Source organism: Antechinus flavipes, chromosome 2 (genome assembly GCF_016432865.1).
Source record: "Antechinus flavipes isolate AdamAnt ecotype Samford, QLD, Australia chromosome 2, AdamAnt_v2, whole genome shotgun sequence".
Taxonomy (NCBI): domain Eukaryota; kingdom Metazoa; phylum Chordata; class Mammalia; order Dasyuromorphia; family Dasyuridae; genus Antechinus; species Antechinus flavipes.
The window spans coordinates 430,692,531-430,717,913 of record NC_067399.1 but is presented as its reverse complement, the minus strand read 5'-3'; the positions used below and the strand labels follow the sequence as shown (position 1 = coordinate 430,717,913).

Below are 25,383 nucleotides of genomic sequence, written 5' to 3'. Positions count from 1 at the left end.
CCATGACTGAAATAACTGGACAACAACAAGAGTTTATTGAATAAAGTAATGACATAGCCAAATCTGTATTTAAAGAAAATCATTTTGTCAGTAGTATATAGAATGAATTAGAATGAGGAGAGACATAAGGGAAAGAGATCAAGAGGAAGCTGTTGCAAAAATGTAGCCAAAAGGTCATAAGACATAAATTAAGGTAGTATATCTGTAAGCAAAGGGAAGAGATTGCAGGAGAGATAAATATATTTTAGAAACAAGATTTAGCAACTGATTAACTATGTAGGGGGAGGGAGAAAAGAAATCAAGGATAACTCCAAGGTTAAGAATTTGGAAAACTGAAAGGATGATAATATCCTTGATAGAAACAGAAAAGTTTTTTAAGAGGACTGGATCGAGAGGGATAGGTATTAAGTTCAGTTTTGGATATGTTGAGTTTGAGATGCCTCTGGGACATCCAGTTTGAAAGTTCTAATGAATAGTTGGTGATGTGGGACTGAAACTCAAGAGAAATACTAAGACTGGAAAGATACATCATCTCCATAAAAGCTGATGAGGTCGAGAAAATAGTCTCATGAAAATTCAGAAAGAAGGTATCCAAGAGGATAAGGCAGGCAACAGGGCCCAAAGCAGCAGAGATATCAAGAAGACTTGAGAAAAAAAAAAATAGATTCAAAAATTAAGAAACTAGTAACTTGAGAGAGAAGTTTTAGTTGAAAGCTAAGTTTGGAAGAGGAAATGGAAGTTGTGAATATAAGCAGCTTTTTCTAGGAGTTTCCTTAAGAAAAGGAGTGATACAGATTAAGAGAATGGTAGAGATTAGTGAAAGTTTTCAAGTCACCTGAAAGACTTGGGTATGTTTGAAGTTAGTATAGAAAGAACTAATAGATAGAAAGGGATTTAAAAAGGGTTGATTGAGGGGGCAAGCTGCTTAATTATTCCAGTTCTCTCAACCAATACGTAAGTGACATGACATCCAATCTTATTTTCTATACAGATTCTTCTTCACTGAATAACTTCTAGTAAAGTCCCTCCCAGCTGCAAGATTCTATGACTAATATTTTCGTAGTTTAATAATAATTTCACTATCATTAATAAAATTCTGTAATATTCATTTTGGGAAGGGCCTTAAAAATCATCAAGTCCAAACTCCTCATTTTAGAGATGACCCAAGGGGATGGGGAAGAGTGACTTGCCCAGAGTTTCTTTCTGACAATCATAAAGACTGGGGGTAGACTTTGGAGGTAGTCAGGTGGGACTCTGGTTCTCCCACCTCCAAAGGCAATGTTTTTTCCATTTCATCAGGCTGTTAGACCATGAAATCTATGTAATGTTTCCCTTGATCTCTGTGTGAGTCCCACCTCCCCACAACCTCCCATCATTACACTTACAGGAAAAGTTCTTCCTGATTGTGCAATGGTATAGGGACAACTGGGAACAATTCCAGGTATTAAAGAAAAAAATGTTTTCGACAGTAAACATCTGTTTCTATCCACTCCCTCACTCCCTTTTCCACCCTTCCTCCCCTTTCTCCTCCCCCTTCCCCCACCTAGGAATGCTGTGACCTATGGGAAAAATAAATCTGATGATGATGAGGGCTGCTCTACCTTGCTCTGGGTTGGTCCTACCTTATGTCAGGATTACTCAATTGCAGATTGCTGGATTCCTGAGACTTCTGACTTGTGTCAGAATAATAATAACTTACATTTATATTATGTTTTAAGATTTGTAAAGGCATATGTATGTATGTGTGTATATCTGGTTAGAGCAGATAGATGAGATGAAATGAGATGAGATAATATATAACCTCATTTGATCCTCAAAATAACAAGTTGCATGGAGTATTATTATTCCCATAGAACTCAAGCCTGAGAGAAATTGTTTACTATAACTAAGATGTGATTTGAACTATGGTCTTCCAGAGTATAAAGCCAATACTCTATTCTCTCTGACAAGAGAATATTATTTCAAAGAAACAGGTAATATTGATCTTGGGTCAAAGAGTCATCATCATCATCAAGTCATTGTATGTACAACAAATCTAGGGCCTTCAGGCACTTGTCAGAACAACTCAATGTACAAGACTTTCCCAGATTTATAGAGCAGAGGGTAACATCAGGCATCTGATAAAAGTCACGGGGGACCTAGAACCCCAAAGGAATGCTGCTGTGTCACAAGGAGGTCTTGTTCTCTTCTTCTATCTTCCATCAAAATACTCAATTCTGCCAGTAAAGGACCATTTTAATCATACCAGCCTAGAAGTCTAAGCTTTTCCTGCTTTTACAAGGTCTCTACAAGCAGGAGAGATGGATGCCCATGCTGAAACCATTGGCAGCAACTGACAAAGTGATACCTCTTTACATTTACATTTAACTTCCATGTCTTCTAATTATACTAACATCCTGTTTTTCCCTTGATCCTTGACTTTGAACTTCATGACCTATCACATAAATGTCTAAACTTGGAAAGTTACTGGAGTTCCAGGCTCACTCTACCATGGAGGTCAGTCTAGATGATTGGGGATAAGGAAGTTGGTACAAAGGGATGAACCTAAATCATTTAGAAATTTAGGTGGTACAGTGGTTAGGGATAGAGTGCTGAACTTGGTTGAAGTCAAGAAGACCTAAGTTTGAATCCTGCCTTGGCCATTCTTCTTAGACATGTGACCTGGGAAGGCCACTACACATCTGTAAAATCGGAATGAATATTAGCCCCTACTTCACAGGATTATTGGAAGGATGAAATGAGATAATTAAATGCTTTGCACACCCAAAAAGGCAATCTAGATATTAGCTATTATTATTTGTGGGAGAAACCTGGGAAAATTCAAGACACAAAGGAAGGTCAGTCAGTCTAGCACAGAGATCCAATTAAGGTCACTCTACCTAGAAGACTTGATTTATTTGCATTTTCCAGCAAGCTTTTAAATGTACCAGGCCTCAGAGTCAGCATATTATTTATAATGAAAAAAAGCACCAGATTGGAGGTGGAAGAATCAGAGATCTTAGATTTGTAGCTCAGCTCTATTATATATTACATGCATGACTTTGGACATGTGTCTCCCATTCTGAGCCTCAGTTTCCCCATCCAGAAAATTGGGGCATTAGATTAGATAATTCAAAAGATCTCTTTCAGTTCTAAATCCTATAATGTAATCACCATACTCAGGGCTAACTCCTGTCCTTTCCCCAAAAATTTAAGGCTTAGGGTCAAATTTCTCTTTGGTTCACTTCCTTTCATCCCTGCCCCTCCAACTGACTTTTTTGTGATATTCTAGCACCTAGCTTTGACGTGACCCTAGAGTTTGATTGTAGATCCCAGGCTTTCATGGTCTTACCCATCCTATTACTTTCTGAGTCCTAGGTGCCAAAGAAACATGGTGTAATGCTGACTCCTGAGGGAGACAGATGCTGAAAGAGTTAAGCTATGCAATATAGCTAGTTGGCTTTATAATAGGGTGCAAGATTCCAATGTCAAACCTAACCCAGAGACAGCTTTGGGGGTGGGAGGCATTTTCTTCCCTGCATTTACGAAGGGTTTGTCACCTAATAAGCCCAACCATTCTGGCTTCTGGGAGAGGGGCTATAATTACAGGGTTCTATCCCTCCCCCACACATAGAGAGTTCATCTGTCCCAGGCTCTCTCTGCCTTAGGGGAAGTAGAGTGACTCCCAAAGCATGGGGGCTGTGTTTGCCTGGCTATCTGTCAGTGCCATGCCAAGTCTGGGGGCTGTGTGGGTGGCAGGGAGGGTTGCCCTTGCCAGCAGCAGTACACGTGACTGTCATTGGCACCTCTCACTGCCAGTGTACCGAGGCCCACACAGCAACTCCCAACAGTGGAAAGAAAATCATTCCATCCAAGGCAATGGGGATGAATGGGCAGAACCAAGGAGACAAGGCTTGAGCCCCAGTTCTGCCAATAACTCACAATGGCACCTATGAAAAATTGCTTAGCCTCTCTGGGCATTTGATTTTTTTATCGGGAAAAAGAAGTTACAGACACTAAATGATCTCTGAGGTCTTTCCCAACTCTAGCACTCAATGTTCTTTTTGTTGTTGTGTTTAAAATCTGGCATTTAACAGCATATATAACATTATTTAGTATCCAATTGTATATACAGTTAATGACCACAGATATAATTAGAGGAATCTATTGATTGATAAGTATAGTAGGTAATCTCGAAGTAGAAGTTATTGAACCATAGGCTATGAAGTTGGAAGGCACCATAGAGAATCTCATAATGATAATTAAAATAATATACATTGAAGATTTGCAAAGTACTTTTAATTACATTATCTCCTTGGATTTTCATAATAACCCTGGGATTTATGATATTCATTTTGTAAATGTGGAAATTAGATCTCAAAGAAACTACTTGACAAGAGACACATAGCTAGTGAGCGTCTAAGACAAGATTTGAATCCAGGCCTTCTTAAATCCAAATCCAATCATCTATTCATTTTTCCAAGACATTCATTTAGTATATCACTTTGCAATTGAATAAACTGAGTCCTCTGGAGATGAAGTGACCTGTCCAGGGTCCCACAGCCAATAAGTGGCAGAGATATGTTCAGGATGTAGAAATTTCCTGACTCCTAATCCAAGATTCTTTCCACTTCCTGTTACTTTCCACTCAGCTCACAAATGAAAATTTTATTTTTATCTGTCAAGAGTATATAACCTGGGATCCATGAACTTTAAAAATATATATATTTTGATAAAGTATCTCTCTCTTTCTCTCTCCATATATATGTATATATACACTATTACTTTCTGAGTCCTAGTTGCCAAAGAAACATGGTGTAATGCTGACTCCTGAGGGAGACAGGTGCTGAAAGAGTTAAGCTATGCAATATAGCTAGTTGGCTTTATAATAGGGTACATATATGTGTGTGTGTGTGTGTGTGTGTGTGTGTGTGTGTGTGTGTGATTGGTTTCCTTGATAATCCTATGTAGGTAGCATGGTAGAGTATTGGTGTTACAGTCAGAAAGACCTGAATTCAAATTCTATCTCAAATAGGTACTTAGTGTGGCTGTGGGCAAATTACTTAGTGTATTTTGGCCTCAGTTTTCTCATCTATAAAAGGGGATAATAAGGGTAGCTAGGTGGCACAGTGGATAGAGCACCAGCCCTGAAGTCAGGAGGACCTGAGTTCAATTCTCAGATACTTAACACATCCTAGCTGTGTGACCCTGGGCAAATCACTTAACCCCAATTGCCTCAGCAAAAAGCAAAAAAAAAAAAAAGGGGGGGGGATAATAGTAATAGTCCCTAGTTTGCAGGATTGTTGTGAGGAACCAATGAGATAATATATAAAAAAAGCAAACCTCAAAGAGTTAAATATAAATATGAGTTAGCTATAATTTCATTTTTATAGATTTAAAAATATGATTCCAAGAACCATTACATAGAATTCCCAATCCCTCTATTTTTGGCCGCCTGCATTTTTGATTTTCTTCACAGGCTAATTGTACACTATTTCAGAGTCCGATTCTTTTTGTACAGCAAAATAACTGTTTGGACATGTATACATATATTTTATTTAACTTATACTTCAACACATTTAACATGTATTGGTCAACCTGCCAACTGGGGGAGAGGTTGGGGGAAGGAGGGGAAAAATTGGAACAAAGGGTTTAGCAATTGTCAATGCTGAAAAATTACCCATGCATATAACTTGTAAATAAAAAGCTATAATAAAAAAATAATAATAAAAATGATTCCGAGAAAAGGACTCTAGGCTCCCTTAGATTTCCAATGAGGCCAAAAAATTAAAAATTCCTAATTTATATGATTCTTTATTTTCAGGGGAAGAGGGAAATATCAGACCTATGGTTTCTTTGACATAGGGAACAGTTGCAAAGAAATCTTTGCTATTAATGTAAATGACATCTACTCGGTTTTATAATGTTTCCTAGGGCACTGAGGGATTCAATAATTTGCCCAGGGACACAAAGCCAGGATGATAGAGATAAGGTTCAAACCCAGGTATTATTGATTCAGAGGATGGATATCTAATTGCTATACCCCAGTACTACTCCTTTATCTGTTTACAAGTATGGAAATCACAGTTTTTCTTAACATTATTACTTAGGTGACCAGTAGATAAGCTCTAGGCATATGGAAAGAAAATTAGGTTGTGAAATAGTCATTCTCTCATCTTGCCCAAAGTAGACTTCTATCTTTTGCAAATGATTTTGGAAGAGCCATTATTCAGGAAGGGGAGTGTCAGTAGAGGCCATTTTGGAACATGCAGCTTGACTAGTTTGAGCCTTTCCTTTGGACCATTAAATAAGGTCTCTTTCAGCCCTAACATTCTATCATCTGTACAATCCCCTGAAAATCAGACATTCTATAATCCAAGTCGGAGTCTAAGTCCAGAAGACTCCAGGGTATTCTCCATATGCCAGTTGTACCTAAATAATGGATAGTGGCCTTCCTCATCACCCATAACACTCCCTGTCCCAGAATCTACCATAAAAGGGCCAGGAAGGAGGCAAACTCTTTAAGAGCCAGGCTGGAACAGTCCCTACTTTGTTATGCCTCCAGAATGGGGAAGAAGCCAGAAAAAGAAGAGACAGGAGGGGTCCTTGTGTTTTATTTCTGAGTGTAACCAAAGTTCCTTTTTATTTTTTTCCTCCTTGTTATCCACATGACCTCCCTAAGAGGTCATCAGTATTCATTTCCACCATTTATAGACAAGGAAAATAAGGCATGGGAAGAGTTCAAAGTAGCAATCATTGTTCAAGAAATCCCTGCTCTTAGAAGAATGGAGCCATAGAAATGGGACCATAGAGCCCAAACTCTTCATTTTACAAATAAGGAAACTGAGGTTTAGAGAGAGGGAGTAATTTACCAAAGGGCACATAGAAGTTTACTGATATATTGGGAATTTAATGTTGAGATCTATTGATATCCAGATTAGGACTCTTTCAAGGATACCACACAGATGCTTAAAAGATCGCTCAAGCAAACAAATGAAAGTCTGAAATTGAACTCTCAGATACCTTTAAGCTCTGAAATTCAATGTTTTTATGTTCAAAGGTCTTTTCTATTTTTCAAAGCATTTTCTATATTTCAATACTATATGTTTGAAGATCTCTTCTAGCCTATGACACTGTAGTTTTGTTCTAAGCTTTCTTCCAATACTTACATTCTATATACTAAAAACCCTTCTGACCCTAACATTCTATGTTCTGACTTTAATATTCTATGTTCTAATGTCCCTCCCAAATGACATTTAATTTCATAATAAAATCTGAATGGCAATTATAAAAAGCATAGAGTCCTACCCTGGAAAATCTCATTGAACTTGAGTCAGTCCTGATTGGAAAATGTTTCCTTGGAATGGGCAAAAATTTCCTTATGATGGGCTTCCATTCCTAGTAGCATCCCTCACATAGACACTGCCTTTTAGTGTTAAACAAAATAAGCCTGATCCCTCTTGCAAATGACAACCTTTTAAAATCTTTCACAGACAGTGATCCCATTCTTCCAGTAATCTAATTTTTAAACTAAACATCCCCATTTCTGTTAGTCAACCTGAGTATGATATCATTCTGGTCACTTTCCTCTGAACAAGTTCTGCCTCTTTGATGTACTCCTTCTGTTTGGGCATTCAGAATTGCTCACAACAGTCCAATCGTGGTTTCATCAGGGCAGAGGACAACAGAACTATCACCACCCTCCACTTCCACACTGAAGCTAGTCTTCTATTCCTGTGGCCTCAGATGCATGAGTTGAATCAGTTTGTTGAATGAATAAATGAATGAGTGAGTGAATCAGTGATGAATTAATTGGGATGGAGAGCGTAGAATAAAAATGAATTTGGACATCTCTAAATGTATGTTGTTCTCCTGGATTGCTAGGTTCTGAGGTATGGCACCCTATCTGTAAACAGGCAGCCCGGGCAGAGAAGAAATTAAAGGTAAGCACATTTAGGTAATGCCAAATGATGGGGACATAGAGATATCCCTGGTTCCCCAACCACTGTCAGAATCCATGTGAATGGATACAGCTCGCCTGGTACCTGGCATAGGTGATAAGGCAGAATCCCACTCCTACTTACTAGCTCTATGAGCTAGGACAAATATTTTACTTTAGTCTGTCATCTGTAGAGGAAATGAACTGGGTAAAGTCTAATTCAAGGCAAAATCTATAATGGTATATATCCAGGGGGCTCTAATGTCCTCAGATAGACTGAGTACTCACCTCTGTTCTACACAGTATGGATGATTTAATGGAAACAATATGTGAGTCAGAGTATCAAATTTTGTATCCTGTTTTGATATTTAATTACTGATCATTTCCCCATCCTGGGTACCTCCTTGCATAGGTGACATGGTAGATTAGAGATATGGACATGATTTTATAAAATGATTTGATTTGGAGATTTTATGGGTTTGGAGATAGAAAGACCAGAGTTCAAATCCCATTTCAGACATTTAATAATTGTGGAGCCTGAGCAAGTCTTTTAATTGCTGCCATACTCAGTTTTCTTATCTGCAAAATGGGAATAATAATAGATCTTACCTTCAGGGTTGTTGGGAAGATTAAATATAAAAGAGATAAAAATATAAAGTTCTTTGCAAACCTTAAAGCGTTTTGTAAATCTTATCAACTATTACTATTATCATGGTCATTATTATCCCTATTCTCATCTGAAAGTAGACTCTTTGAAATCTCTTCCAAATTTAAATCTTGTTAAATCTTTCTGGTTGCAGGAGAGTTGAAGTATATATAATCTTTCTGCCTCTCCATTATTTAGTAGCCCAGCTGAGCCACTGACTTATCCCTTCCTCATGACAGAATCCGATATGACTAATAACAATCTATTGCCTATACAGAACACTTTCTTGTTTAAAAAGCTTTCTCCTCCTATCCACTGCTTCATTTGATCCTCACAATAGCTTTGTAGGGCAGTTCAAAGGGTTTGGTTTGTTTTTTGTTTGTTTTGTGATGAAGCTAGAACCCCGTGCTGTTGAGCACTGGAAGGAACAGGTCAATGCCTGTTAAAGCTCACTCACTTTAAGAGAAGGATACTGTGTAGTCATGTCCTCAAAATAAGTCTAGCTAGATTAACCTTAGGCTGGTTCTCATTTGTGTTCCCTGAGCAATTGGAAATAGCCCTTGATTCCCTCTTGTCATCTTCACATTGACCAGAACAGTTTTTCACTAGGGATCCTGGTTATCCCAGAAATACAGAAGACAAAATGCATCTACTTGAGGCCAAGGTCTGAGGTGCTGACCTCCAGGAGTTATTCATAACTCCTGCCATTAAATACCAGAGTGGCAACTTCCTTAGGAGTCTAATGATCATTTAAGTTCCTTTGCTCTGTACATACATCAGGGTATCCCCTCCTCAGCAAGACTGTTGAGAATCATCCAATTGGTCCTGTTGCTGATTTATAAAGTTTCCCGCTACTATATTATCTAGTTTGGGGAATGGGATTAGGAACAGTTGATCTCAGAAAAACCACAGTTCTGACAAATCAGAAAATTCAAAATCTGAGGCAAGTAAGACAACTGGATCTAGAGATAAGGGACTTTTCTTTGACACCTATTTCTACTTCCCTTAGGATAATTCCCTTCTTTGGATTTTTTTCCTCTTCTAAATGAAGAGATGGAACTCGATGATTCTAGCCTCAAATCCTGTAATCCTAAGACTTCTTTTTTAAGCTCCCCTTCTATATGAAAGAGCCACAATAGTAGGAGCCTCCACTGACATCACTCATGCTGCTTGTTGAGGGACTAGTTGTCTGAGTATCCATCCAATGACTGCCCGGTTCCCTTTCAATGTCTTACCTTGGAGTAGCAGTTGCCAGACCCATGTGTTTTTGGGAAACTGTAAAACCAGTTTATTATATTGTTATATTATATTATGTTGTTATTATTACAATTCAGAATTATTACAATTATAATATAATTGTATATTATAAATTGCCAGTTTATGAGCCATCCTTACAGTTGTTCCCAAGCAAATGTTTTAGGTTGTTACAGCATAAAATCCTTCACTAAATAGTAATGATATTATATGTCATTATACAGATGATATAACCCAAGGAAATCTTTGGATTGTTATATAACAAATTTTCCATTAAATAGTATATATATATATATATATATATATATATATATATATATATATATATATATGTATGTATGTATATATGCATATACATACATATATGAAATATATAGCATATATATAATTTCTATATGATAGTATATGTTATATACAATTATGTAATAATTATATAGCACTTCAAAATTTGTAAAGCATTTTATAGATACCAACTCATTAGATTCCCCAACAACCCTGTGAAGTAGATGCTATTATTATCCTCATTTTATAGATGAGTAAACTTAGACAGAAAGATTGACTGTCATGGATCAACATGATTAATATTTAATAATAACTAAAATGTATATAATGTCCTAAGATTTGCAAAATGCTATAAAAACACACATATATCCATACATATATGTGTGTGTGTGTGTGTGTGTGTGTGTGTGTGTGTATACACATCTCATTTGCTTCTTACTACTACCTGTGAGGTAGGTAATATTTTTACCCACATTTTATAGACAAGGAAACTGAAGCCAAGTTTGCCTGGAGTCACACAGTAATAGTAATTGCTAATATTATATGGTGTTTAAAGATTTGCAAAGTTCTTTACATATATTTTCATATCCCTTCACAAGTCCATGTGATATTATGTTATGTTATTGTTATGCTCAAGGCTATGAGGCTAAGTGATTAAGAGACTTGTCCTGATTTATATAACTAGTAAGTGATAGAGGCAGTACTCATACTTGAATTTTCCTGACTTCCAGTCATAAATCCACTAGTTACCTGTTAGTACCCCATCATAAACAGAACTAGGATTCATGGAGCTTTTTTCAATAGAGAACAAATTCTAATACATAACTGATTCCAAGCTTCGGAGACTCAGTGACAAAACATGGGTCTCTTATCCAATGAGCAGTCTATCTAAATCCAGAGAAGCCCATCATCAGGAGATTATTCAACAGAAAATGAATTCTTTGGGATACAAAAACTCATCAAGACACTCACTAAGGCATAGAGAGGGCTGCTACTCATATCAATGGAAAAGCAACCTTTTCAGTGAACCCACAAATCCAAGAAGCATGGAAAGAAGAAAAGAAGGAAGGAAGGAAGGAAGGGAGGAAGGAAGGAAGGAAGGAAAGGAGGAAGGAAGGAAGGAAGGAAGGAGGAAGGAAGGAAGGAAGGAAGGGAGGGAGGGAGGGAGGGAGGGAGGAAGGAAGGAAGGAAGGAAGGAAGGAAGGGAGGGAGAGAGGGAGGGAAGGAAAGAGGAAGGAAGGAAAGAAGGAAGGAAAACAGAGAGAAAAAAACAGAAAAGGAAAAACTTCTGATGTCTCATCTTAGTGTGGAAGTAATCCTCTTGTGCTCCTGAAGTATCTGTACCAATAGCATTTCAACTCTGGGAGGATCTACCAAGTTGGACAGCCTTAGCCATGAATCATATGTCTATTGTCTGAAGGATAGGCTAGCTGTCTGAAGGCTAGGCTAGCTAATTCTAGTACCTGGATCACCACCAGAGGGTTGGCCACCTAAGGACAAATTCTTAGGCTCATGGTAACTTTTGAAGTCATTTGCTTATGTGTGAAGAGATTATGATCTGTAAGGAGTAACCTTATCTACTTGGATTCCAGACTTTTATAAAGTATTAAATATATCATAATGAATGTGTATAGTGTATAATTACCACTATGTTTACTCAGATTCTATATTTTCATTATATGTATAGCTAGGGAATAAGCATTAACTAATTAGTAAAGGTGGTGGTGGTAGTGAGATGGTTAAGGTGATGATATTAATGATGATAATGAAAATGAAGACTCTTGATGGTGTTTTTAAGAATTTTAAAAGTACAGTTCATTTTCTTCTTTAATTTTCCAATCAGTCCTGTGAAGTAGGTAATTCTAGTATTGTTATCCCCATTTCAGAAATGAATAAATTGTAATTCAGGGCGGGGAAGGGAGTTGGCCAAGATTTTACAGTGATTATATTGCAGATGTAGGATTCAAAATAAGATTTCAGGGTTACCAATCTTGAGCTGTTTTTGCTGATAGATAGACTTAATATATTGTTGGTTGATTTGAAATCATAAGGTTAACCTCCAATGAGTAAGCCATTTGGTCTTTTTATTAACATGAGGAAGACCTCATTAAGCATCTAATGATAAATTAAGAATACAATCAAATCTAAATTCTCTCAACAGAATTTATATCCTTTCATTTTAACTCATTAATATTTAGATATTGATAAGGATAGGGATCATATTTTGATAACTAGTTGCTAATGATAGAAAAATGCAGGAAAAATATAAAACTGGATCCAAAAGGTTCTTAGTAATATCTCAGATTTTCTAAAGGATTTCAGCTTGGACAAACCAGGACCCTTAGGGAGGAATCTAGCGTAATGATCTCCAAGTATTTTTGAGTACAATCTTAATTGTGTACATGCTTTTATTTTTAAGTTATATGGATATATTAATAATTATATAATATACACTATTATGTACACATTATAATTAAACATTATAAAACATACAAAATCCAAAAATTTAAAAAGGATTCAATAGAGATTAAATAATATTTGATCCTAGAGTTAATAGGGAACCATTAAAGTTTATTAAGTAAGCATGTGATATGAAAAGATCTAGATTTTAAGAAATTGTTTCCACCCTGTGTGGCGGCTGATTGGAATGGAAAAAGATGAGTCAAGGAGATCAATTCAGAGGCTATTGCAATTTTTCAGGCAAGAAGTGATTCAAGGATTGGCCTCAAGTGATTACTTTGTGAGTAGAGAGAAGAAGAAAGATGGCAAAAACTTTATGGATATAGGTGGTGCAGTGGATAGAACACTGGGCCTAGAGTCAGAAAGACCTGAGTTCAAATTTGGCCTTAGACACTTACTAACTATGCGATTCTGGGCAAGTCATTTAACTGTCCCAGTTTTCTCATCTGTAAATGGGCTAGAGAAGAAAACGGTAAACTGCTCTAAGTATCTTTGCCAAGAAATCTCAAATGAGATTACAAAAAGGTAGATATAATTAAACAACAAACTTTAAAAGAAATAACACATTTTGGCAAATGAGTAGATCTATGGAGTAAGAATGAAGTCTCCTCAGTGACACTGAGATTTTGAAACTGGGTAACTGGAAAGATAGTGGTGCCCTGAAAGTAAAAGAAAAGTTAATAAGGGGGATGGGTTTGAGGGCAGAGATAATGTAATGAGATCTGTGATGCAGACTACAAATCATCTTATGCATTTCTGTCCCACCAAATATGGAAAGGAATAGAGAAGAGGGTCTTGTTCATCAGTCTCTCTCCAAAATACAAACACAGCTAGGGGGCACCTGCTGTAGGTAATTGAAGTGATCTTGAAGAAAGGATGTGTGTGTGGTTGAGGGGTAGGAGGTAGATCGTGATATTACTTTCCTAATAGTGCAGGTGCTGTTGCAGGTGTGTGTGTGGGGGGGAGGGTGCACACTGGGACATGATTGCCTTGAGGGGCTTATAAAAAGCAAAAAGGGGTAGAATGGTAGTTTCCACTATGAGGGGGAAGAACAAGTTGTGCTGGAGTCAGCTTGTATTGGCTAGTAAGAGCCAATTTTTAAATTTTTCATGTGAACATTAATTGGAAATTGGCAAATGCTACAAGTCAGGACTTGATTTATTGTCTTGTTGACTGTGTAGAATTAAGAAAGTGACAGAGAAATGTTAAAATGCAGAGTAAACCCAAAGGTGTATCCTGTTTTCAGTCATTTGTTAAATAGTTACCAGCACATTCCTAAAAGACTAAGAAAATGTGATAGTAGGATGAGGTACACAACCCATCTTCCTGTCTTTCAGCTAGTTGATTATTTACTTCTTGGGATCATATCCCTTTGAAGACCATTTATACAGCATCTCTGTGCTATGAATTCAAAAGCCCTCACTCTTCTCTTTTCTTTACACAGCACAGGAGGACTTCTGAAACTTCCATCTCTCCACCTGGCTCCAGCATTGGGTCCCCCAACAGAGTCATCTGCGTATGTATCCCTTCTAGAGCTCAGATGTGACATCCAACCAGCCCTTTTGTGTCCACTAGGGCTTTTGTCTAGGTTGTCAAAAGAGCCAAAAAAGAAGTGGTTTGAGGACAATGATAGTATCATTGGCAAGAAGGCAAACAAATTCTTATACTTCACAAAACTCAGAAGAGATAAGCTTAGTGTTAACAAATATTTCAGATCTACAGCACAAATATCAAGTTTTCGCTATGTGCTTTGCCCTGGGTATACGAAAGCAAAGCTCCTACTCTCAAGGAGCCTATAAATCCCATGTTGGGCAAATCACTTCCCATCTATGGGCCTCAGTTTCTTGATCTGTAAAATGAGGGAACTGGACTATATAATCTTTAAGCTCCCTTTTAGCTTTAACTTGTGAATTTTTGTTAAAAGCATTTGAGATAAGAGAAAATGAGTTTTAGGAATAGGCTATAGATATGGGGGCGTATCTATACGGGTTTGATGCAGGGAGTAAGATGACACAAGGTAGAATGGAGTAAAGGTATCACTTTCAAGTGAGACCAAACAGAGTTATGTTTATCATCTTTTATTTTTTGTGCTTTCCAAATCTTTTAGGGGCCCAAAGTAGTCCAAATTTGTGATATATGGGAGAAAGGGAGCGAGCTAGTAAATTTCCAGTGGGCAAGAATTTAATAAACTCACAGACTTAGTTTATCTATATTTTTAGAATATGAGCATCCCTCCATAGCCAAATACACATTTGTCTATTTGTTCCCCAGTAGTACCCTACTTACAATTATCTTAGATTCTTTTTTTTTTTCCATTTGTTTTATAGCCTTCTTTAAAAAAAAACAAACAAAACAAACAAACAAACAAAAAAAAACATTGCCCCTTTCCAAAAAATAGTTCTTTTCATCCCAGTACAGAACCATCCCCTATAATAAGTGAGAACAATACAAACAAATCAATACATTGAATATATCTGAAAATGTATGCCTCATTTTGCACCTAGAGGATCTGCCATCACTCTGCTAAGAGGAGAAAAGCATGCTTCATCTTTAATATTAATACTTATTGTTCTCTGTCCCAAAGTCCCTTCCAGCTCTAACATTCTTTGTTTTAAAGTCATGCCTACATGTCTAGCTCTGGAATTTTGGAATTCTGCTCAACCCTTCTCTTCTATCTCTGAGGAGTCCCTGTTGGAAATATGCTCTGGCCTTTCTCTTTTAGGACTTCAGCGTGAACCAGAACCCTCACTTCCTCTCTGCTGTAAGCACTTAACTTTCCTTTTACCTTCCTTCTATTTTCCTGTCTCTGTCTTTCCCTTTCCTCAGGCCAAAGTGGATAACGAGATCCTTAATTACAAAGACCTGGCAGCTCTTCCCAAGATTAAGGCTATCTATGAGGTCCAGCGCCCAGACCTCATTTCCTATGAGCCCTATCACAGATACACCTCCGATGAGATGCTGGAGAGATATAGCTATGGGGAGGTACTACATCTCACCTTATTCTAAGGGGGTAGGGAAAGATCATTAATATCTGATGATGTTATGTAAAGCACATTAGATTTGGAGACTGAGGTTATAAACTCAAATCCCAATTCTGCTATTTAATACCTTAGTAACGTTAACTCTTATGCTTCTATGATCTGAAGTAGGATAGTAATGTGCACCAGAAGCAGAAGAGATCTGCTTCTGCAGATTTAGGAAACCTGAATTTGAGTCCTCATTCTGCTACAGTCTATGTGAGTGTGACCTTGGATAAGTCACTTTAATTCAAAAATAACTGAACAAATTTTATCAGGCAGCTATTAAATACAATGCATTATGTTATATACTGGGGATACAGTGACAGTTACAATTACAAAACAATTTCCTCAGTGAGTTTATATTCTCTTGAGTTGACATTATCCAGAGATAAATACACTAAGAAATAAAAGGTAATTTTAGAAGGGAGAGAACACTAATGACCAAGGACCAGAAACAACTTCCCACAAAAAATAGCACTCACCAGAACTCAGCCTAGAAGGAAGACAAGTGTTCTAAGAAGCAGAGATGAGGGAGGAGTGTACTCTAACATAAGAGGCAGCATGACACAATGTGGGAAATAGCACAGAGAGAACAGAATGAATAGTAAATTTAAGAAACAGCTAGTAGCTTAGTTTGGCTGGATCATAGAGTTCATGAAAGATAATGTCAGAATGGAAAATAAAGTAGTAGGAGCCAGATTGAGAAGAGCTTTAAATGTCAGACTAATAAATTTATATTGTACTCTAGAGGCAATGAAGAGTCATTGAAGATTTTTGAACAGGGAAGTGATATAGTAAGACCTGTACTTCATGAATACATAAATGAAAGAATGAATAAATAATATTTTATAATATAGCCATAATTTGTAAAATAAATAAATGAAAATATTCTTTTGGGACTTTGAGGTGAGATAAGAACCAGGAAAAGCTTCTTGCAGAGAGTGGGCTTTGAGTTAAATTTGAAGGAAGTCAAGGAAACTGAGACATGGAGATGAGGAGGAAGAGTATTTCATGCATGGCCAAGGCAAAAGCATGACAGATAAAGGAACATATTAGCAGAACTGCAAATGGGCCAATGTACCTGGTCAAAAGTGGATGAAGACTGAAAATATACAAAGGAGCTGTATTGCAAAGAATTGTAAATGCTAAACAGATCTTGGAGGTCATAGGAAGCCACTGGTTAACACAAGGTAGGAGAGAAGCTGACATGGTCAGGCCTATATTTCAGAAAAATTGTTTTGGCAACTAAGTGAGGATGGACTGGGGAGTGGGCAAAAGAGACCAATCCAGGGGTCTTCAGACTTTTTAACTAGGGGGCCAGTTCACTGCCCCTCAGACTGTTGGAGGGCCGGACTATAGTAAAAACAAAAACTTTGTTTTGTGGGCCTTTAAATAAAGAAGCTTCATAGCCCTGGGTGAGGGGGATAAACGTCCTCAGCTGCCGCATCTGGCCTGCAGCCGTAGTTTGAGGACCTAGGCATTGCACATTGCAGTAGTGCGCTTCTATTGCACTACTAGACTAGTAGTATTGCTACTACTAGCAGGAAGCAGTAAGAGCCTGGTCCAAACTAGTGTGGCTCTATGAAAAGAGAGAAGGGAATATATGTGCAAAATGTTATGAAGGTGGAAATATGGAACTTGCTAACAGATTACATATGTAGGATGAGAGTAAGAAGTTGAAGAGGTCACTGAGGTGGCTGGGAAGATGGTGGCACCCTTAACACCAGTAAAAATTCACAAAACAGGAAGTTTTGGGGGAAAGATAAGTTCTCTTTTGGATTTGTTGAATTCAAGATGTCTGTAATATCCCGTTCAAGATGTCACGATTGTAACTGAGTGGAGAAATTAGGACTGTATAAATAGATCTTGGATCATCTGCAACAAGATGATAATTCGATCTAGTAGAGCAGATGAGATTACAAAATAATATAGTTTAGAGCAAAAAAGAAAAGAAGCCCAAGACAGAGTTTTGCAGGATATCCACCTTTAGTGAAAGTAATATGGATAAATAATCAGAGCAAATGAAAAGAAAATAACTAAGGGAGGAAATGGGTCTGAAAGCCACAAAAGGCTACAAAATTTAAAATAAAACCTCTCCAAGAGGACAAAGAGGTCAACAGTATCATTAAGAAGAATCAATATTGAGGGGGGAAGCTTATTTTTTGTAATAAAAAAATCATTGGTAGCTTAGGTACAATACACATTTTTTCAGTTTGGCATTTAAAGCCCTTTTACAACCCATCTCGAATCTGCCTTTCCAGACATTTGCATTCTTTCCTGTCTCAGTACTTTGCGACTGCTTTGGGGTACCTGGAGGCTTCCCCAGAAGAAGCAAACCAGCCAGTGATGCTCAAAGTAACAAGACTTTTGCTACGAGCAGATTTACTTCACATAAGCAAAGGCAACTAGTTCTAGGGATTAGGGTGGAGTAAAAACAGATGAGGAAGAAAAAATGGGGAAAAAGGCAAAGATTTTGCAGACTAGAGGCTCTCTCTCAGTAGACACACAGCTAGAATGCCTGAGATAGCAGGCTACACAATATCCCTGCCTTGGAGATATGATCTTTGAAGGGATAACCTGGTAACCAGATTAAGTCAGACTCTGGGTCACTCTTTTTTTTTTTTTTTTTTTTTTTTAAAGAATGAAGACTATTATTAGAAACAGTTTTGCCCAAGTCTATGCCAATAAAACTGACAACTTAAATGAAAAAAATTAATATTTATAAAAATGTGATTGGATCACTCTTTGAGATCTATTATGTAGAAGAAGGGTGAGCATCCTGATGGGCCCTAGAGAATAAAACTGGTTCTATTGGATGGAATTTTCATTGAGTTAATAGAAGGATCAGAGAATAATATTTAGAGCTGAAAGGGAATTCAGAAATCATTGAGTTCACGTTACTCATTTTACAGATGAGGAAACTGAGACACAGAGAGGTTAGGTGATCTGATTACAGGAACAACAATAGCAATGTCTAAGACAAAACTCAGACTTGGATCTTCCTCATACCAAGACCAACATTCTGTCCAATTCATGATGATGATGCTTCCTAACAATTAAAGCTATCTAAAAATGAAAGAGAGTTTCCTGTCACTGGAAGTATTCAAGTAAAGACACGATAACTACCTGTGATGGGTATCATGAAATAAGTAATGATGTTGGAATTAAAGAATATATGTATATGTATTTATACACACATGCCTACACATATGAAATATGTATACATGCATTGTATATTATAGACATATACATACATACATGCTGGTTCTTCTACTTACTACTTGTGGAATTGTGGGCAAATCATTTAGCCTTACTGGAGCTCGGTTTCTTCATTTGTAAAATGACCAGTTGGACTTTATGATCGCTAAGGTGTCTTCCAGCTCTGGAGGCTAAGATCCTATGACCTCATGACTTCCATTCCATCCTGCATTAGGCGGCCCTACGTAAGAGTCTAAACACCCCCTGGATTTAACTTATCAATCTAAAGTGACCCCATTGAGAAAAGAACATCCAAGATCCCCAGCCTATTAAGACTCTTGATTTGAGCAGATATGGTCATTATACATCATGGGAGATGGTAGGCCTTCTGTCTGAGATCTTAGCAAGTCTCCAGAGCAGACTGGCTAAAGCAAGCAGTACCTAGCCCAAGATGGTCCACCCAAGACTGATTAACTTCCCTAAATAGGAAACCAAAAAGATCAGACTTTGCAGCCTGGGGACAGTCTATCTTTGAACCCAGACTTGACTTCCCATTCATTACACAATGATTTCCTAGAGCATTACAAGTAAAGAAATACTTAAGAGTGAAAGGGCCTGACTGTCACAGAAGAGGCAATGTGTCCTCTCAGGAACCTTCCAACTACTTTAGGAATGGCCTGTGATTGAGGCAAGGGCTATGGGAAATCTGATGATCAGTCAGAAGGACATTCAGGAATGGATTGATATTTGTCTCCTCGAATGAAGCATTAACTTGATTAACAAACCCAAGAAAACAAATCAACATGATGTAGTGGCAAGAAAACTGAGATTGAAGTTAGAAGACAAGTTCAAATCCTGGTTCTGAAGTACCCCACTCCCATCTTCTCTTATAGGATATCAAGCAGCTAAATGTCATTAGGCCTCAGCTTTCTTCATATGTAAAGTGTAAAATAATGGTCATTATTACAGGAGCCACTTGCTAGTGGCTGCTGAGTGTTATGGGAGCCATCTGCTAGTAGCTGCTGGGAATCTAATTCTGACCAGTAGAACAGATCCCTTCACATGAAAGGTTGACAATGATACAAGAAAACTGAGACGTAGTTGCATTGTCTGACCTCTCTCCTCTTCCCCCTTGCCTCCAATTTATTTCATTCCCAATTCACAAGTAACATTTGCATCAATAAAGGCTGATTTGCAATTTCTTCGAGTGTGTTATGATTCACAAATGTGGGGGCTTTTGGAGAATCACTTAGGTGTGGTCCTTAACAAAAAAATTCATAGTAATATTATTATTGGGGGGGAGTATTCATTATACTGTGTAAATGAATCAGCAGAACATATGGAAAGTGATGGAACAAATGAGAAGAGTTATTTTGGGTAAATCTGCATGTTCTAAATCCTAAAATAAGGAAAATATAGTCATATAGTTGATGATCGCAAAAGTCTTTCCTATTTCTAAATCCAGGTCCAGCCCCATATCTACTATATACTAGTCAGAGCCAAATAAGATTCCAGAGTCATTCACAGAGATTCTCCTCAACCATTTCAACTCAGTTTCCCAAATATTAATTTAGTAGTATGACCAGTGGTATGATGGGCCAACCTGCTGTTAATATGCTTGAAGGATGTACAAGATTTTGTTCTAGGCTAAGTTGGAAATACTAAGGGGAAAATAATTTGACCTTTATATAGCTTACAACCTAGTGAAGTAAAGCACATGCATATGATAAATATGATCTGGTTTGATTCCATCTAATCTAATAAATAATTGTTAAGAATCTATCATGTATAGAGCTCTATGTTCATTTGCAATAGGATTACAAAGATGAAAAAATGATGTGGAACACTGCCTGTTCTTAGGAGCTTACAATGTACTGCAGGAAATACATGTATCAAATAAAAAGTAGAATGTGATATTTGGGCAAAGGAAAGATCCAGACAAAATGTTCTTTAAAAATTTAAGGAAGGGGAGAATACTTTCAGTTGAGGGAATCCAGAAAGGTTTTAGAGAAGAGCTAATGCACAAGATGGGTCTTGAAGCAAGAGAAGGATTTCAGTATGGCTTAGGTAGGCATACAGTGGCAGAAAAGGTTAAAAAAATAATGGAGAATAAACAAAAAATCCATCTTGGTAGGAATGTAGTATTGAAAGGAAGTCGTATGAAATAATGGTTGGATGGTTTGTTTGGAAGTCAGTTTGTACAGCACTTTGAATGTCATACAAAAGAGATTTCTCTGAGGCTTAGAACCCAACCTCCTAAGGGAGCTGCTTCTAAGAAGGCTAGATGAACTCTGGGAAAAGAATAAGGCACTTTCTTCTCAGGGTCATATAATTTACATTGTAGTCCATTCTCTATGTTTCTCTTTCTTCTTTTCTTTGCTGCCTGGATATACACTACTGAACCTCTCCTAAGTCGATGGGAACCTTATCACCATATTCCCAGGTAATTCTATAACCTGCAGGAAAGTCTTGACCCTATATAAAACCTTTAAATGGGTAATTCCATCATTCCTTTCCTATAAAAAAAATGGAGCAGTGACTTCTACATAGGGCAAAGACCTTCCACTCTTCTTCCTTACCTCCCCCAAGATGTGATGGGTATCTCAGTGTGGAGAAGGTCAGTGACTTATGGGTTCCCTAATATTCCCACTCTTACCAGATGAACTTTCTTCAACTTTAGGACTGACTAGCACAATTCCATTTTTCTATGATCATTGCCCTCAGAGCTACCACTGAGTGAGCAAGAAAGACCTGGTGTCACTACCCTGCAGGTAATAAATATGGGCAACTTCTTTTCTGATTGGGAGCCCCAAGAAGAGCTTAGAAGTTCTCCTGTCCTTCCCTGCTTTCTATCTGGGTTAGATTACTAGACAAAGCACCCACTCTTCATGGTATTGGTGTCCCCTTTTCTGGTCATAATTCCAGGTAATGATTTTTTTTCCTTTCTTTAGGACATCTTTGAGAGTCTAGACCTCCGGCAGCGACGAGCCTCCAGCCCAGGATACATTGATTCTCCAACTTATAGCCGCCAGGGCATGTCTCCTACCTTTTCCCGCTCACCCCACCATTATTATCGCTCAGGTAAGATGGACTGAATTTCATCTAAGATGCTAAATTTCAGGAAATTCCTAGAGAAGACCAGGCAGGCTTTCCACAATGAATTTCTTCCTCTGCTAATCTCATTCATAATTTTGTCTTTGAGATCCTTAGTAGTTGGAAGGAAGAATGCCTCTGGGTTGCCTGATTTCACTGAATGGAAAGGTCTTTGTCTTATAAGTCAGGGTATTTAGGTTTAAATCACATAAAACTTGCTATATGATCTGAGGGAAGCTGATGATTCTCTCTGGATCTCAGTTTTACTCTCTATAAAATGAGGTGGTAGAACTAAATGATCTTTAGATCCATGGTTTAGATTCAATCCTATGACTCTTCCGAACTCCTGGGAGGACCTGCTGAAAACTGAGGTCCCTAGGAAGACTTGGATTTAATTGGGAAAATTTGTATTGAAATTCTTGATTATAGATAATTAAAGGAACTTTCATTTCATCTCATCTAGCTCTTTTATTTTACGGAGGGGGAAACTGAGGCCCAGAGACAGGCAGTGACTTGCCTAAGCTCACACAGCTATTATGTAGCAAAACCAGAATTTGAATCCAACTTCTCTAATTATAAAACCACTATTTTTTTCACTATATCATATTTTCTCTCACTGTAATCTCATTCCTAGATTGACACTTTTATCCTTCACTTGAATTCTAGATACTTGGAAACTTTACATTCCACTCATTGGTCCTGTCCTCCAAAAGCTCTATCACTATGACCAAGTATTTTAAAGCTATTATCTGTCCATATGCCCTTGTCACTTCCCATAAGACACATTTTTGGCCCAAGCATGCTTAGTAAAAAGATTTATCAACAAAGGGGAAAAAAAGGTATACATTGGATATGGTAGACAGAACACTGTTCTTGGTTAGACTGTTGAACTTGAAATCATAAGACCTGAGTTTTAGTCCTGGCTGTACCACTTAGTACTTATGTGGTGTTGGACAATCATTTAAGTTCTTTGGGCCTCATTTTCCTCACTTATGAAAAGAAGAGCTTAGACTAACTGACCTGCCTAGAAGATCTCTTCTCTAACATTATGAAACTGTGGGCTCTTAAGTTACTATTTTGTGTACTGTATTACTCTGGCTCCACCACTAAAGTCCTCCTCCACAAAGGGATGGAGGAGTTTCAAAGCTATCAAAGATTGGGGAAGTACATCATAAGCTCTAGAACAGGGTCCTCAAACTTTTTAAATGGGAGCCAGTTCACTGTCCCTCAGACTGTTAGAGGACCGGACTATAGTAAAAACAAAACCTTTGTTTTTTGGGCCTTTAAATAAAGACACTTCATAGCCCTGGGTGAGGGGGATAATCGTACTCAGCAGCCGCATGTGGCTCACAGGCCGTAGTTTGAGTACCCCTTCTCTAGAATGTCTAGAATGGCAATGGACTGTTTTGTCTCATGGCCTAGAACCAGCCTAATTAAGTTCAAAATATCTCATCTTCAAAAGTTTAGTCATCAGGGGATGCTTTTTATTCAACCATAGCAACTCAAGAACCATCTTCTTAAATGTGGGGGGGACTACCATGTTGTATTGCCCATGTCAATGAAATCACAGATCTTTGAAATATTTCTCTTGAAGTACAAATCGCCTTTAATATATAGAATATTGCTGTAAAATTATAGCTATTGGGAAAGAAAAAATGTTTAGGTATATTCTGAGAAGAACTGGAGTTTTTTTCTGAAAAAGAGAACAATAAATTAATACATTGTTATTGTCTTAAAATATTTTAAAGACTTCCTCATTAAGGGGAATTTTTTCCCTCTATAATACAAAAGGATTAAAAAAAACCTATCCTTTGATAGGATGTTTGATACAATCCTTGGAGGATTGTAGTATAAGTTAAAGGAAAGAATATTAAAAGTTATAATTAGGAAGATTTCCTAACAAGTAAAATTTCCCTGTAGTGGAATGAGCTACCTCCCAAAGTAAAGAGTTTCTTGAAGGTCTTCAAGTAGGGACTGGAGGACCACTTGTTAATCATCTTAAAGGGAATTCCTTATGAGTTTGGGCCTCAATTGCATATTTTCTGAGGTCCTTTCTGATTCTGAGATTCAGTGATTAATAGATTCAGGTTTGGTACAAATTAGATTTGATGAGGAAGGCAAGCATATCAATAGGATCTCTTTACCTGGGGATAAATATATTCAGTGCTACAAGAAACTAATTTGTCAAATGAAACAACTGAATAGGTCATAAAATTATTCACAAAAATATATCTGCCTAGTTTTGATCTGAATGTCCCTACAATTTTGCCATGAGACTCTAGTCCAACCAGCATTCCTTTTGGTTTGAAAAGACCAGTTTTCTTTCCTTGGACCCTGTTCTCTTTCCCAAAAATTCATTCTTTCCCTGATTTCTGACAGTCTTTGATCACATCCAGACTCCTGCTTCCTTGGCCTTAATCTGTTAATCTATTTTAAATCTACAGTACAATTTCAGCCATTCAAGGACCCCACTTTCAGGTTTCCTGGGATCCTGACTGCCTCATTGCCTGGGTCATTTGACCTGCCTTCAGGGATTGACAGTTTGTCATCTGCAGCAATACTATTCCAAAAAATTACAAAAATGGCCTGGTCACAGACCTTCATACATTTGGTATTAAAATCCTAGGGAATGAGGGAGGGGGAAGTTGCAACTGAGGGGATGGCTTTAGGGATCAAAGGGAGGGGGCTGCGAGTCTCAGCCACTTTTCACAGTTGACAATTATTCCACGGTGAGCATGATTAGAGTCATTGACCTGTACATGGAAACAGAGTCAGACTTGTTTCCCTGGACAACATGCATGGGAGGGAAATCATGCTTTCCTGCTCTGCAGCTGGACGTGGGGAATGGAAATGCTTCGTTTGTTCCCCAAGGAATGTCCTCACCATTTCTGTGTCGCCATGCCCTCACTTCCCCCGCCAGTTCACGGCTTACCTAACCACCTGCTGACTTAATGCCTATTCCGTTCTCTCTGTGCCTTTCTTCTCTTCTGTGACCTCTGTGGCTCTCCTGGGCCTCTGCCCTCCAGGTGCAGAGAGTGGGCGGAGCTCACCCTACCATAGCCAGTTAGACGTGAGGTCCTCCACTCCAACCTCTTACCAAGCTCCCAAGCACTTTCATGTTCCAGGTAGGCGGGCTGCGGAAGCCCTGGCCCGTGTGCATGCTCGGTGGGGTCTTCGTGAGATTCCGTGTTTACCTGGCAGTAGCTCTGCCAAGCCAAGGAGGCCCTCCTTCCCTTAATCAGGCCTGGGGATTACCCAAACCCTCCCCTGTTCTTTCCCTTCAAACTCACATGTGACAGACAATCAGTCTCAGCCTTTGCCCTTAGCACAGCCAATTTCATTAGGACAGGAAGGGCCCTATAATCCATACCATAGGAAGAACAGCAAACGCAATTGGGATGTTGAGCCAAGAGAAGACTTAGGGACACAGGTCACTGACTAGCCTGTGAAAGAAGGATTCTGTGGGGCCTTAGCACTTGTAGGAAGGGAGATTTCAGCTGGATATGAAAACT

At 38.1% G+C, this 25,383-nt stretch overlaps 1 protein-coding gene across 5 annotated transcripts in view; it reads left to right on the top strand.

Annotated features, from left to right (window-relative positions):
- ABLIM3 (actin binding LIM protein family member 3) overlaps window positions 1-25,383 on the top strand; it is a 180,317-nt gene that overhangs the window by 122,796 nt on the left and 32,138 nt on the right. For 2 of the 5 annotated variants that reach the window (XM_051978948.1, XM_051978943.1), the window contains exons 8-13: window positions 7,864-7,922; window positions 14,005-14,076; window positions 15,387-15,542; window positions 21,192-21,221; window positions 21,730-21,859; window positions 24,898-24,996. In XM_051978948.1, coding sequence (XP_051834908.1) covers window positions 7,864-7,922; window positions 14,005-14,076; window positions 15,387-15,542; window positions 21,192-21,221; window positions 21,730-21,859; window positions 24,898-24,996 — 546 coding nt within the window. Of the gene's footprint in view, window positions 1-7,863; window positions 7,923-14,004; window positions 14,077-15,282; window positions 15,322-15,386; window positions 15,543-21,191; window positions 21,222-21,729; window positions 21,860-24,897; window positions 24,997-25,383 lie in introns of all 5 variants that reach the window. The other 3 variants (XM_051978946.1, XM_051978945.1, XM_051978947.1) reach the window with 3 other exon arrangements.